We start from the raw sequence: 16078 nt of genomic DNA, 5'->3' as shown, positions 1-16078 counted from the left end.
TGGCATTACACAGCAAGGTAACAAGAGTAGGTATCAACTGCTCTGGTTGCCCCTCAATGATCTGTTCCAAGACATTGAAACCGATCAATGGTTTGTCCATTGGCAAGGTACTGACGAGGACCGGAGTACTGACGGAGAGGCTGGGGTCTTCACCCCTGGTAAGTTGATCATGATGGGTACCCAGCCATCAAATGGTATGGTTTCCCCATTGACTGTGCACACTTTCAACTCATCAATTTCCCAGAGGTCGCATGACTAAGTCAGGCAAGTATCTGTCTTTCCAATCTCAACTTATGATACTAACTTGAGCACCTGTGTTAAGTAGTGCTTTCACTGCTAAGCCATTCAAATTACACTGTATGAGAGTTTTCTTACCGATTAGCTTAGCAACTGCCCCACGTTTAGTATGGAGTGCCATAACACCAGACGTAGCGAGTGCCTCACCCTGCTGCCAGTTAACTACTTCTGATGTGACTAGTGAGGGGAGACTGGGTTTGCTACTGTTAAGGCTAGGTTGGGTCCTCACCTCCCTTAAGCGCTCACTGTGGGGCTCTCTTTTGGACTCGGTCACTGGGCGCCCCGCTGCAGAGACCGGTTCACGTTTCCCTGGTTCTTAGATTTTTTTAAGCAGCCAACCGCCCTGTGACCCTCTTCCCCACAGATGAAGCAATGGCAACAATCTGGACGGCTCTGTTCAACACGGTTTGGACACCCAAAGATTTTGTCTTTTCTGTTTCTTGACCTGTTTAGTGAGTATGGGTTTGCTAGGTCTGAGGGTCATACTAGAGTCTGTTGTCTCATCGCCTCCACCAGCCCAGTGAGCTCATTAACTTTAGCTGTGAGTTCTTTAATCGGGTCAGTCTTGGTCGTGTCAATTGGTCGGTCTTGCTTACTACATTCCTGGATGGTGTTGAGCTCAGACTGAGCACTATGTGCGCTAGTTGTGTTCTGTCGATGGGACGAGCCTATTCTCTTTTGCCTCTCACTTTCCTCGCTAGTGATTCTCATTATGTGGCACAAGATTGTTTCATCACTCACCTCTCCGCTTGACAACAGAGGTTTTAACTCTCGCCTAATGTCACTGTGCTTATACCCAAGCCCCTGGTAGGCCGAGTGCAAGAAAACATCCTGAACAGTAGCTGGACTGTACTTTATGCCTGCATCAGACATTTTGGATGTGAAGAGGACCCGCTGCTTCAACCCTATCACCCGGTAGAGAAACTGCTGTGGTGTCTCACTCTCGTCTTGTCTGGCACACATTAATTTCTGAAAGAGTTCTGTACTATTTTTCTCTCTCAGTTGGGCCTGGAGGAACCCCTTCAGTTCAAGTACAGTCAAATCGTCTTCATTGATTAACATATTTTTAAAAGTTCCAGGCTTTATTATCCTGAGCACTCCATGAACTATCTCTGTATCAGGGAACCCTTCTCTAATCCCCTCATCCATCTGTTTGCAAATGTTGTTGTAGCTAATGTCAGGTGAATGGTCACCAACTTTACCCCCTTGTACTCTAAATTCTCTTCTCTGGAGATAAGAGAGGTCTCTCAGAGAGATCATCCCCTCACGAGTGGGCTGGGACCTTGGCTGCCCGAGTGGGTTGGGTTGAAGTGGGTTGCTCTGTGTTAGGTTAGCTTGAACTAGCAAACCCGTTGGCTGTCGAGGTGACTGTTCAGTGGGGACCATTACACTTTGTCTTAGTCTTTTACCAAGCTCCTCATAGCTATTTAACATCTCCTGCAGCTCGCCGAAGGTGATTGGCTGCAGACTCCCATCTCTGCAGGACCTGTACACCTCCAGGACACTGGGACGTGCAGCTCGGATCTCAGCTGACCCTTCTCACCCTGGACACAGTCTGTTTGACCTGCTCCCCTCAGGCAGGAGGCTCCGGTCCATTCGCACCAGAACCTCTCGCCATAAGAACAGTTTCTTCCCCTCTGCTGTTGGACTCATGAACAATAACCATAAGACTGTTCCCACCACTAACACATGACCCTACGCTGTGTTCACTGCATCATTCCATGTTTGGCACTGATCACCACCTGCACTCATGTATATATCTATCTACTTAGCACTTTTAATTCTTATTCTTATGTTATTTATTTTTTTCTCATGTCTATTTAAGCGTTATTTATGACAGTATGTTTGCACTAAGCACCGCAGCAATTTCCTAATGTTGTAAACCTGCTCAACATTTGGCAATAAAACCCTTTCTGATTCTGATTCTGATTCTGATAGAGCTGGCTAGGCCAGTCGGACTAGTTGTACCGACAACTGGCGGCCGGTTAACCATGTTAGCTATCGTGGTCACCGGAACAGGCTGTGTAGGACGATCACCCATGCCACTTGAGGGGCGAACTGGTTGCACAGTTTGTGTAACTGTCTGTGTAACAGGTGAATCTACATCCTCACTATCATCACATACTTGTCGATTTTCAATCACATCATCAATGAAGTCCTTTAACATTAGCAAGTCCACCATGCCACCATCTTCTGCCTCAAGCAATGGCTTACTGTACATGAAAGAACTGATGTGGTCAAAGCAGCCCTCCTGGTCTGTCGTGTCGAGCCCTGGCTGACCCGGGCCCGCTGGACCCACCTTCTTAGCGACCTTGTAGAGTTCTCCTGCTGACAGGGTGAGTAGGCTTCTCCTAATGTCCAACACTAGGCTCTTCCTCTCGCCCTCAGTCATGGCTGCAACTCCTTGCTGTCCCTCTAATTGGGCTACTCAGCACGACGATGGATCAGTCTCGGCTCCAACTCTCAGCTCACTCAGCCGGCATCAGCTCGCGTCCTGGTCCCAGATGTCATTTATGGATCAGCCCCGACTGCAAGGTGGCGCCGATCCCGGACGAGCCCCAAAGATTTGTTACCGGTCCCAAGGATGAAGACCACGATGACAAATATGTTACCTGTAAAAGCAGGTGAAGTGCAGAGTAAGGAAGACACGATGCGTCTCTGCTTTCCTCCAGAACGTGTCTGAGGAAGCAGCGGAAGGTGGACTCCACTTACTGCACCCCAAAACCCCGGAGCAACCACCAAAGTTCCGCCCTCACTGCTTTCTAACATAAAATAAATCCCTGTTACATGGATTTTCTATCCTTTTAAAGAAACTGAAAATAAATACATATAGTAATGAAAAATGTCCCGTTAAATGAGTGGTTTACACAAAATAATATTAATGTGGTCATTCCCTCACAGGGGTGCCACACACCCAGATGTCCCATCAAATTCTATCAGGTCATCAGACCTGATGCTTTTGCTTCTTCCAAAGACACGTGGCCTTAACCTTCCTGCCTTCTTGGGACCTTTTTGTGCCACTGCTATGTGTTAAATGGCTGCCATTTCCACTGTGTTCAGTGGAATATAACCAAACTTGCCACAGGATAGTTTTTACCTGTCAATGTTAATATTCCAGTGTGAATTCCTTAAATCAGCCTAAAATGGCTGAGCAGCAGAAATCCCCACACCCATCACCCTGGGGACCATTTTCTGCCCATTGACTTCCATTATAAACGCTATTTTTCAACCCCAAATTATCATCATATGATTTTATTTTTTCTTCTTTTCTTGGATGTCAATGAAGACTCAGGGCCTTGAAGTTTTAATTTTTAAATTGCAAAAAAAATGCAAAAAAAATAATGGCAGGTCAAAATGTATGTTGGTGCCAATCTTTGGTCCATCTAAAGGCCTACTTATAATGACAATCACATATTACTTCAACTGGTTTTTTGTGGAAATATTTAGTTTCGTTTTTTGGTTTTTGGGGCTTATAACACAGGGCGCTCATGTAATAACACTGGGATTTGAAGGGTTAAAACAACGAAAATATAATTAAAACTTTACATGAATATTTCAGGGAGAAGTAGTTTTACAAGGTTGGCTAATTTAAAGTGGAATAAAATATGGATATATGGTCTTTTTATGGCGTGGCTGAGAATGGTCCCTAGGGTGATGGGTGTGAGTTTTTTAAAGGATGGCAGGAGGGTTAAGTTACTTTTTACATCTTCCTTTATTCTTAAACTTCTAAAGCTCTTGCCTTGTAGCCTTTTTTTTGTCATTCATGTTGGTGTTATTGTACAAAGTCGTATGGTCTGAGCTGTCAGATCTACACTCAGAAGTACAACTTACTAGTGGCAACTGGACCCTCTCTTGACTTCAGAACTATTTTTACGGCATATATTCATGAAAAATTCCTCAGAAATTTTGCTCCATAGATTTATGGACTGCACATCCATGATGCCCATCTCCTGTTGAGCACATCACAAAGGTGCTTTGAGATCTGGAGGCCATTTGAGTTCAGTGAGGTACTCAAATTCAATTCAGTTCAGTTTTATTTATACAGCACCAAATCGTAACAATAGTCTCCTTAAGGTCAAGACTAGAGCAGGAAGATATGGCCAAAAATATATATCACAATACATATTTGAAAATTTGCGATAACGATATAACTGACGATATAATTTCTGCGAGACAAAATACAACTCCACAATTTTACTAGCGCAAAAAACCCTCATCCATTTATTTTCACTTAAACAAGCAGCTGTTTTTATGTGCATTAAAGCTATATAAACATTTAACAGTGCAAATGCAAGTTCCTTGCTGAAAGTGTAACCAAAAGGCATTTCCAGTAGAAATGAGCTGACATATCCTGAGCATAACCATATATAAAATCCACTGAAGTTAAAAAGAGGAGCTTTGCAACATTAAAGTGCACTGTGCCAAATAAAAAAGTCAAATACGTATTTTTCAGACAAAAAATTGCACGGGATTATAAGGCACATTAAGCGAAACAAAGCAGTCAGATAAATCAAACTTTATTCAACTCTCATTCTTCTTGCTTCCTCCACTTCTGTACCATTGATTCATTAATGCTGTATTCTACCACAGCTGCTCTATTTCCGTGTTGTTGCAGTATATTAATGACTAACCTCGTATTGTGGATGGATTATCTCAGTTGTTCTCCTGACTGAAGTTTGGTCCATTTACAGCATCCTGCCATGCGATTGCATTTGTCTCTAACCATCAGGAACCTTCACGTTAACTTTTATCGAGTGGAAAAGTGTTAGCGTTCATCCTACAGCTTCACTGTTTATGTTATGCTAACATAGCTGTGTTGCTAGCGATCACGTAGCACATCATTATATACCACCTAGCCCAACTTCAGTAACCCTACAAACATCACTGCTGTTTGATTCAAATCAATTCAATTCAATTTTATTTATATAGCGCCAAATCACAAGAAAAGTCGCCTCAAGGCGCTTCATAGATACAGAGAAAAACCCAACAATCATATGACCCCCTATGAGCAGCACTTTGGCGACAGTGGGAAGGAAAAACTCCCTTTTAACAGGAAGAAACCTCCGGCAGAACCAGGCTCAGGGAGGGGCGGCCATCTGCTGCGACCGGTTGGGGTGATAGAAGGAAGACACGATGAAGACATGCTGTGGAAGAGAGACAGAGGCTAATAACAGATATGATTCAATGCAGAGAGGTCTGTTAACACATAGTGAGTGAGAAAGGTGACTGGAAAGGAAAAACTCAATGCATCATGGGAATCCCCCGGCAGCCTACGTCTATTGCAGCATAACTAAGGGAGGATTCAGGGTCACCTGATCCAGCCCTAACTATATGCTTTAGCAAAAAGGAAAGTTTGAAGCCTAATCTTAAAAGTAGAGATAGTGTCTGTCTCCTGAATCCAAACTGGAAGCTGGTTCCACAAAAGAGGGGCCTGAAAACTGAAGGCTCTGCCTCCAATTCTACTTTTAAATACTCTAGGAACAACAAGTAGTTCTGCAGTGTGAGAGCAAAGTGCTCTAATGGGGTGACACCATACTATGAGGTCTTTACAATAAGATGGATCCTGATTATTCAAACCCTTGTATGTGATGAGATTTTGAATTAAATTCTGGATTTAACAAGTTGCCAGTGAAGAGAAGCCAATATAGGAGAAATAAGCTCTCTCTTTCTAGTCCCTGTCAGGACTCTTGCTGCAGCATTTTGGATTAGCTGAAGGCTTTTCAGTGAGTTTTTAGGACTTCCTGATAATAATGAATGACAGTAGTCCAGCCTGGAAGTAATAAATGCATGAACTAGTTTCTCAGCATCACTCTGAGACAGGATATTTCTAACTTTAGAGATGTTGCGCAAATGGAAGAAAGCAGTCTTACATATTTGTTTAATATGTGCGTTGAAGGACATGTCCTGGTCAAAAATGACTCCAAGGTTCAATTCAATTCAATTCAATTTTATTTATATAGCGCCAAATCACAACATAAGTCGCCTCAAGGCGCTTCATAGATACAGAGAAAAACCCAACAATTATATGACCCCCTATGAGCAAGCATTTTGGCAACAGTGGGAAGGAAAAACTCCTTTTAACAGGAAGAAACCTCCGGCAGAACCAGGCTCAGGGAGGGGCGGTCATCTGCTGCGACCGGTTGGGGTGAGAGAAGGAAGACCGGATAAAAGACATGCTGTGGAAGAGAGACAGAGGTTATTAACAGATATGATTCAGTGCAGAGAGGTCTGTTACAGTTTTTTTCAGTCGCTAACAAGCGTTTGTCCAAACAGTTGTCACATTTGCAAAACTCTAAACACAATTAGCACAGCATCGGTCTGTTGTGGCCATACCATTCACACATTTCATGTCGTGTTCACCCAATATGCAGTCAGTGAACACATTTCCACAATGCTTACATTTTCTTAACAGACAAGCTATACCTCCCAACAAAATTATGGACTGTTTTTGTTGTATCTACGAATGTTAACACACAACATCCCACAATAGCAAAAACAATATTCCAAACCTTAGATACAGTATAAAAACCTCTGCTTCTGCAATGATATCAGTACAAAAACAATATCAATATCAAAAATATATCTCATCTGATAATAAACAAACAAAGGCTCAATGCAGCGGGAACTCAGCGTAATTGGCAGTCCACAAATATAATCAAACAGTATATGAGCGACTTTGGTCTTTGCGATGCATGGCGCTCCCTTCACCCCACCAGTAAGGAATATACTTTTTTCTCACATGTCCATCACTCCTACTCTCGTCTGGATTATTTTTTGGTCAGCAGCTCACTGCTGAACGACATTTCAGACACTGAGATTCATCCTATAGTTGTCAGCGATCATGGTCCTGTATCTTTAACACTAATGAACAAGAATAATACTACGCCAAGAAAAAACTGGAGATTTACAGTTTTTTACAGTCGCTAACAAGCGTTTGTCCAAACAGTTGTCACATTTACAAAACTCTAAACACAATTAGCACAGGATCGGTCTGTTGTGGCCATACCATTCACACATTTCATGTCGTGTTCACCCAATATGCAGTCAGTGAACACATTTCCACAATGCTTACATTTTCTTAACAGACAAGTTATACCTCCCAACAAAACTATGGACTGTTCTTGTAGTATCTACGAATGTTAACACACAACATCCCACAATAGCAAAAACAATATTCCAAACCGTAGATACAGTATAAAAACCTCTGCCCCTGCAATGATATCAGTACAAAAACAATATCAATATCAAAAATATATCTCAGCTGTAAACAAACAAACAACTGAATAATTGAGACACAGCTTATTTATGTTGGGTAAATTGGGCCAACCACAGCTTCTTCCATTCTGGCTTAGACTCAGTGGGGTTTATAAGGCAAGACCTTGAGGAGTGATGTTTTTGGAAACAAAAAAAAGACAAACACTGTAATGTCTGGTCGAGGAAGAGTAAGAGCAAGGGGCCCAGGGAGAAGAGCAGGCCCAAGGAGAGGGCAAGGTAGAGGTGTAAGAATGCGTGGTGGTGGCATTCCAAGGGCTGCAAGAACAGTAGTCAGTGATGAAATCCGTGCCACTATCATTGACCATGTAATCAACCATGGTCTTTCACTAAGAGAGGCTGGTGAAAGAGTGCAGCCCAATTTGAGGCGGTCAACGGTTGCCTCCATTATACGCACCTTTCAACAAACCAACAGGTAAGTATTGCATTTTACATGGATTGTTCCTATTCTCACTTGACATGTCAATATGGTCATACAGTAATGCATATGTTGAATTGTCTGTCTTTCTAAAGAATGCAACGTCTTCCACCCTCTGGGGGAAGAGGAAAGCTCCTCAGTAATGATCAGGAGCTTGCCATTGTGGAAATGGTTACTGCAAATAATGCAATAAAACTGCGTGAAATACAAACCAGAATTGTGGCGGACCATGAGATATTCGACAATATCGATAGAATCAGCCTCACAACCATTTCGCGGACATTGTCCAAACATAGAGTGCGGATGAAGCAGCTCTACACTGTTCCCTTTGAGAGGAACAGTGAGAGGGTCAAGGAGCTACGACGACAATATGTCCAGGTACAGTGTATATTCAATCCAATGTCCAGTTCTATAAGCTTTGCACTTTGCAAGTAGGTAACCTACACAATACTAGGTTACAGTACAGTATGGTATACAGTACTAACATGACTTACATAAACTTTGTTTCAGAGAGTTATGGAATTGGAGGCCAACCAGGCCCCTCATGAATTCATATACATCGATGAGGCAGGATTCAATCTGGCCAAAAGGCGTCGACGTGGACGGAATGTAATTGGAAAAAGGGCCACAGTTGATGTGCCAGGACAGAGAGGGGCAAACATTACCATGTGTGCAGCAATTGCAAATGCAGGATTACTCCTTCACAAATGTCAGGTTGGACCCTATAATACAGAGCGCTTGCTTGCCTTTCTCAATGATCTCCACCAGCGCCTGGTTCCAGAGCAGGGTCCGGAGGGTGAAAACATGAGGACCTTTGTAATTACCTGGGACAATGTGGCTTTCCATCACTCGCAAGCAATAACAACATGGTTTGAAGTCCACCCAAGACTGGTGAGTCTCTTCCTTCCACCCTATTCACCTTTCCTCAACCCCATAGAGGAGTTCTTTTCTGCATGGCGGTGGAAGGTTTATGACCATCAGCCACATGACCAGATGTCCCTCCTTGAAGCCATGGATGCTGGCTCCAGGGACATCACAGTTGACGATTGCCAAGGGTGGATCCGACATACCAGGCGGTTTTATCCCAGGTGCATCGACTTGGCTGACATCAGATGTGATGTTGATGAAAACATGTGGCCTAACCCTGAAGATCGCAGAGATTAGATGCAACTTTTTTGCCTTTTTTTTAGCCCCCCCCCCCCCCCCCCCTTTTTTTATCTTGGCTTTTTGCTGTTGTTTTTTTGTTCAGAATGCTCTTGTGTGTTTCATGGATATTTTGTTCACTGTAAGCAATACTGTAAAACTTTCTCTGTCCTATCATACCGTGTTTCTACTGTACCTCCTGTGGTAAACAGTAAAGAAACAAAAACTTGTTTGCTTTTTACTGGAATGCTTTTGAATGTGAACATTACTGTACATGTGGACATACAGTTACCAACCAAGACATTTCTGGTGTCAATATGGTGGATTGCATGTTTCGCATGCAAATACCTGTGAAACTGAAACATAAAAGTCTATGCAGTTTTTGTAATGTCAATAATAGCCAGTATTTTGAAACCTGGTGTACTTTGATTGACTGCATGTACCTTGTGAAGTGAAAACAAGTGTTATTCTTTGACAGACTAATTTCATTTTGAGTCAGATTTATAGTGTTTTTGTACAGTTAGTGTGTGCAGAGAAAGATGTGTTCTAATTTTGAAATGAGGAGTTAGTATATATTTAACAAAGTGTATTTTTGGGAAGGATATTATCCATTTGGCCAATTGTGTTTTGTAGGTGTGGGTCTGTGTTAAGAGTTTAGAAAAAGTATCTGAAGTATGGGTAGGCGCTTGTTAGCGACTGTAAAAAACTGTAATATATCACTACTTAAAGATGAAGACTTTATTAAATATTTTAAAAAAGAGTGGACTTCATATTTGGACTATAATGACACTCCCGAAACATCAGCTTCTGTTCTATGGGAAGCAGGGAAAGCTGTGATGAGAGGTAAAATAATTTCTTTCTCATCACATAAAAAGAAAAAAGAAAACAAAAATATTCAGGAATTAGAAAAAAACATCAAATCACTAGAAGAAGCCTACGCGTGCGACCAAGATCAGGAAACATTGAACAAAATACGCAAAACAAAACTAGAATTAAATGAGATAATTGATAAAAAAAACAAAATTCTTAGTACAAAGACTACGCCTACAAAATTATGAACATGGTAATAAATCCGGTCAATTTCTAGCAAACCAGCTAAAAATAAATAAAGAAAAAACAACTATATGTGCTGTTCAAGATTCATCTGGGAACACAATATATGATCCGATACAAATAAACAACATTTTCAGGGATTTCTATAAAACGTTGTATTCACCACAAATAAACCCATCTAAAAAAGAAATTGATCAGTTTTTGGACAACATAACTCTTCCAAAATTATTGGACACTCAAGCAATAGCACTGGATTCACCACTGACACCAGGTGAACTCCAGGAAGCCCTGATAAGTATGCCCAATAATAAGGCTCCAGGTCCAGACGGCTTTCCTGCAGAATTCTACAAAGAATTCTGGTCGATTCTAGCACCAGTTTTCTACAGAACGTTGTTGGAAATTAAAGAAAAGGGCAGACTTCCATCAAATATGAATTCTGCAAACATTAATCTCCTGCTAAAACCAGGCAAAGACCCTGTATATCCCTCAAGCTATCGTCCAATATCCCTTATAAACGTAGACCTTAAAATAATCTGCAAAGCTCTCTCAAAGAGACTGGAGAAAATAACCCCCCTCTTAATTCATCCTGATCAAACTGGTTTCATAAAAGGTAGGCACTCATCAACAAATACACGTAGATTACTTAATTTGATAGACTACTCATACAGTAAAAACCTAGAAACTACAATATTCTCTTTAGACGCAGAAAAAGCATTCGACAGAGTTAACTGGAAATTTCTATTTGCAACTTTACACAAATTTGGTTTTGGATCCTCTTTCATAAACTGGTTAAAAATATTATATAATTCCCCAACAGCTTGTGTTAGAACAAATGACCAGACATCCTCCAGCTTCTGTCTCTTGAGGGGCACCAGGCAGGGATGCCCACTCTCCCCTTCACTGTTTGCAATTTTTATTGAACCACTAGCAGCAGCAATTAGACAGAATTCAGTAATTAAGGGCATAAAATGCAAGAACGTGGAACATAAAATCAGCCTTTATGCGGATGATGTGTTACTCTTTCTCCAAAATTCACAAACCAATATCTCTGGGGTGATTGAATTGATAAACTCTTTTGCAAGAATATCAGATTACTCAATTAACTGGTCAAAATCTACAGTTCTACCGATTAATTGCTCCCTCCATAATTCCTCTTCTACACCACTGCAATCGGGAAATATAAAATATTTAGGTATTAATGTTTCTCCCAAGCTTGCAGATCTAACTAAATTAAACCATATCCCACTTTTAAAGAAGGTAGAAGATGATCTGGCTAGATGGAAATGTCTACCCATATCACTCATGGGAAGGGTTGCCGCTATAAAAATGATGGTCTTACCAAAAATAAATAATTTATTCTCAATGATCCCAACTAAACCGCCACAAGATTGGTTCAGATCTCTAGATTCATGTATGTCCAAATTCCTTTGGAAAAATAAACCCCCACGTATAAGCTTAAAAACACTACAAAAGACCAAGGATAAAGGAGGACTAGAACTGCCTAACTTTCAGCACTACTTCTTAGCCAACAGGCTTCAGTTTATCTCAGGATGGCTAAAACATACCCTCTTAGATGAACCTTGGCTAGATGTAGAACAAGCACTCTGCAATAATCTAGAGATCTCAGACCTACCATTTATCAGCTCAAACATCCAACGACATGAATGCTTTAAAAGCATCAACATCAGCTCTTCTCTGACAGCATGGTGGGAGTTTCTAAAATTGACGGCGTCTTCATTAATCCCATGCAAACGTACACCTATCTGGAACAACCCTGACATATTACAAAACAATAATATGATAAACTTTTCAGATTGGAGTGATAAAGGAATCAAATATTTAGAACATATACTAGAAGGAACAGAATTTATTTCATTTGACAGACTAGTTACACAATATGGGATCAACAAGAAAAGATTTTTAGAATATCAACAAATTAAATCCATAGTAAAAAAGAAATTTAAACCGGGTCAAGTTGAACTACAAACACCACCAAGTGTGGTTCAATTTCTTACTCTTAAAACCCCCAAATTACTATCCAAAATATACAGAATGCTTTCTAAAACAGATGAATCAATATCACTTCCTATTGCAAAATGGGAAGCGGATTTATCAGTTAACTTAGACCTAAACTTCTGGTCTCAGATTTGCTTAAAAACCTTTAATCTAATTAGAAATCCCAGTCTTCAATTAATTCAATACAAAATATTACATAGAGTGCACTATACAGGTCATCGGATGTTCAAGATGGGCTTTACGTCTACCAACAACTGCTCACACTGCCAAACCAATTCACCGGACAATTATATCCACGCTCTTTGGTTCTGTCCACCAGTTCAGAAGTTTTGGCGCGAGATATGTGAAGACTTATCGAAGTGTCTGAAATGTAACATTCCAACTTCCCCCTTAGTGTGTTTGTTGGGCAGTTTAGATAATGTCACTTCAGAAAAGAATATCTCCCATATGGTTTTCACTGCCCTATGCATAGCTAAGAAAACAGTCCTCATGAACTGGAAAAATAAAAATAATCTTAATTCTAACCAATATAGAAATTATCTATTAGATTACATTAGTCTTGATACAGCCTCTGCCACCACATCAGATCAATTGCTCTGGGCTCCTTTGATCAGCTCTATCACCTAGTGGGGGTGGGGGGGTCATAGTCTGGTCCCGCCTTCACTGTTGTGATTGGTGTGGGGGTAGGGACAGGCTTAGGGCGTCGGGGGGTTCCCCGGAGGCATCTTCCTTGGGGGGCTCAACCCGGGGTAGCGGTCATGTCCGGTTAGGGGCTCTGTTGGCTCTCAGGTGACTGTTTCCTCGCGGCTGCGTGCAGCGGGGCTAGGGGAGGGTCTGTGCTGACGGACGTGGGTTACTGACCTGGTAGCCTGGCTGCCCCTGGGTGGGTCCGGGATGGGCGTGAGGTTCTGGGGGCGCTCCGTCTCTGGGCTGGGACCCGGACCGGGCCTCGGGGGCTTGGGTCCTGGTTGGTGTGTTGCCGGGGTTGTGGGCGGGTGGGTGCATGGGGGCCCAGCCCTGGAGCGGGGTGCCGCCGGTGCATCGAGCCACCTGGGTGGCTCTTCAACTGGTGGGGGAGATTGTCACATCTTGCAGGAGCTTTCTTCTCCTCAGGAGCTCCCTCTGCAGGAGGGGGAGATGCAGGAGAGGTGGAGGAAGATCTCAGCCTGGGTGTTTATTGTCTTATGTAGTCTGGAATATGAGTGGATGGTGGGGTGGGTGCAGTTTTCTCTGTGGTGGGGTTGGGAGGACTGTCCCGGGCTCTGTGGGGCCGGGAGGCGCTGCTGTGCTGGGCCCCGGTCTGGATGGGCCTGGGCCCCCTTTCCCTGGCGGGTCGCGGAGTATGGGGGTGCCTACTGGGGTCAGCGGGGGAGCTGGCCCCAGGGAAGGGTCACTTGCCCCTCCCTTCCTTCCCTCCCCATCTCCAGCTGCCTCCCTCTTCCCGCTCCACCACAACCACCCACACATGCAGGACCTTGGAGTAGGGGTATGTCACCAGGGTGCAGAGGAGGCTACCCCCCCCCCCCCCCCCTCTGTCCCCTTCTGGCTGCCTCTGCCTCAATTTTATCCCACAACTTAGACATTCACATTACTCACACTCTCATTACACATACATATAGGATCTTGGGGGTGGGCACGATACACGGAGTCCAAAGTACCATCAGGGTGTACACCCCACCCCTGGCATCGTTGCCCACCTCTCAATTTTAAATACACGTAGACATTGAGGGCTAGCAGGAGGGACCATGCGCTTACCTGCTGCTCTCTGGCAGGTAGCTCCAAGCCCTCCTGGGTTTTAAATGCACCTTAGAACACACATGCATCAACACTACAATGAGCGGGTGGAGGGAGGTTTGGAGTCTTCTCTCACCCCCATTCTCTGCGACCTGCTGGAGCGGGGGGGCTAGGAGGAGGAGTTGGCCGTCCGACTGCGGTCTGGAGTGTGGGGCCTTCCTGCTGCTGCAGAGTCGGGGCGGTCTGCCTCCCCCCACCGTAGGGAAAAGGGTAACACCACCTGGGTCTGGGTGCGGTTCCCCCCTCCAGGGGCAAGGGCACCTAGTGTGATCGTGTGTACAACGTCTCTTTATGTCTGTCTCCACGTTGGTTGAGTGTGGAGTAAGTGCATATGAGAGCATGAGGGTGGGAATGGATGTTTGTATCTGTGTGTGCCTGTATGTCTGTGTCTATATGTCAGGTTGGGTGTCAGGCGCCACCTCTCTGGGGACATCTCAGGCCCTCCAAGGTTTGGAGGCCTATCTCCCCCTACCACCACTTCCCCTGCCAGTGGCGGTCCCCCTCGGACATCGGTGCGTTGGTGGTTCTTTGTGTCCGGGGGTGGGCGTCCAGGTACACACCGGCTCACTCCTTGGCGGCCGCTTGTCGGGGCCTGGAGCCTGGGGCTCGCTCGGGCCACTTCGGAGGTGGGGTGCCCCCGGCCTCTCGGCCTGGGGCTCGGTCACTCAGGCACGGCTGGCTGCCGGCGGAGCTCACGGGCGCGTCACTGCAACTCCCCCTGGTTTCTGCTCCGCGGCTGCTGGGTGAGCCCTCATCTGGGACTCTCCTCAGCTCTTACTGGGACAGTGGCGCAGCTGCCCCTCTGTTGGTCTTCCTTGGTCTCTTGTGTTCTGGGGGCCTCTGGATGTCTGGAGTTTTGATCTCCTCCATACCTGCTTCATGCCCTGAAGGACGGGGCTGTGGCCCCCCCACACCCTCTAGCAGATTATTACATGAAGGAACCTTTTAAAAAACAAAAAACAAGCGCGTCCATGCTCACAGGTGTACACACGGGTGATCACACCCACAAACTACACCCTTTTTGGCTCCTACCTCAAAGCACACTGTGTTCTGTTGATCTTATGTGCTGCACAATAATGTTTAATATTTAGTATTTACTGTCATATTCCCATATATCATTGTGATGTTGTTTATTCTATTACTCTTGTTCTCTTCTGCTTGTTTTCTTTTTTCTTTGTCAGCAGGTGACCCAGGTGATTAATATATGTATTTTTTTTTCTCTGCCCGTTCTGTTGGTTTTTGTCTTTTGCCCTTCTCCCCCGTCCCTCTTCTCAGCTGTTTCTCTTTCCCTCTTTCTTTCTCCCCTTCTTTCCCCCAGTCAAGTCTGTCCCGTATTCAGTAAGTGAAAATAAAATAAACAATAAAAGGTGAATCAAATGGACCATTACGGCAAGGCTGGGATGGTCAATTTGGTAAAGTAAATCCGTTGGGCATCTTTCTTTGCCTTTAGACAACAATTCTGATGCAAAAGAGCCAAACGGGACAGGCAAAAAAAACAAAAAAAAAAACAAAACAAACAATTGAATAATTGACATACAGCTGATTTATGTTGGGTAAATTGGGCCAACCACAGCTTCTTCCATTCTGGCTTAGACTCAGTGGGGTTTATAAGGCAAGACCTTGAGGAGTGATGTTTTTGGAAACAAAAAAAAGACAAACACTGTAATGTCTGGTCGAGGAAGAGTAAGAGCAAGGGGCCCAGGGAGAAGAGCAGGCCCAAGGAGAGGGCAAGGTAGAGGTGTAAGAATGCGTGGTGGTGGCATTCCAAGGGCTGCAAGAACAGTAGTCAGTGATGAAATTCGTGCCACTATCATTGACCATATAATCAACCATGGTCTTTCACTAAGAGAGGCTGGTGAAAGAGTGCAGCCCAATTTGAGGCGGTCAATGGTTGCCTCCATTATACGCATCTTTCAACAAACCAACAGGTAAGTATTGCATTTTACATGGATTGTTTCTATTCTCACTTGACATGTCAATATGGTCATACAGTAATACACAATACTAGGTTACAGTACAGTATGGTATACAGTACTAACATGACTTACATAAACTTTGTTTCAGAGAGTTATGGAATTGGAGGCC

General features: G+C 43.8%; 1 protein-coding gene across 1 annotated transcript; it reads left to right on the top strand.

Annotated features, from left to right (window-relative positions):
• Window positions 1-7450: 7450 nt before the first annotated feature.
• On the top strand, window positions 7451-9158 carry LOC146679274 (uncharacterized). The gene is made up of 3 exons (XM_085409835.1): window positions 7451-7984; window positions 8083-8365; window positions 8498-9158. The coding sequence occupies exons 1-3, from the start codon at window positions 7722-7724 to the stop codon at window positions 9149-9151; spliced, it is 1200 nt and encodes a 399-aa protein (XP_085265961.1). The 5' UTR covers window positions 7451-7721; the 3' UTR covers window positions 9152-9158.
• Window positions 9159-16078: the final 6920 nt, after the last annotated feature.

The sequence above is a fragment of the Rhamphochromis longiceps genome, linkage group LG1 (genome assembly GCF_057381845.1).
Source record: "Rhamphochromis longiceps isolate RC_006_pf linkage group LG1, R_longiceps_female_GT1.1, whole genome shotgun sequence".
Classification (NCBI taxonomy): Eukaryota; Metazoa; Chordata; class Actinopteri; order Cichliformes; family Cichlidae; genus Rhamphochromis; species Rhamphochromis longiceps.
The sequence above is the reverse complement of the archived record's forward strand: the minus strand, read 5'-3'. Positions and strand labels throughout refer to the sequence as shown.

What these genes read in the sequence shown, in the direction of transcription:
- LOC146679274 (XM_085409835.1), top strand. Translation starts at nt 7,722, where the DNA reads ATGTCTGGTCGAGGAAGAGTAAGAGCAAGGGGCCCAGGGAGAAGAGCA. An exon ending in ACCTTTCAACAAACCAACAG is followed by an intron (nt 7,985 to 8,082) that starts GTAAGTATTGCA and finishes GTCTTTCTAAAG; the next exon opens with AATGCAACGTCTTCCACCCT. An exon ending in TACGACGACAATATGTCCAG is followed by an intron (nt 8,366 to 8,497) that starts GTACAGTGTATA and finishes ACTTTGTTTCAG; the next exon opens with AGAGTTATGGAATTGGAGGC.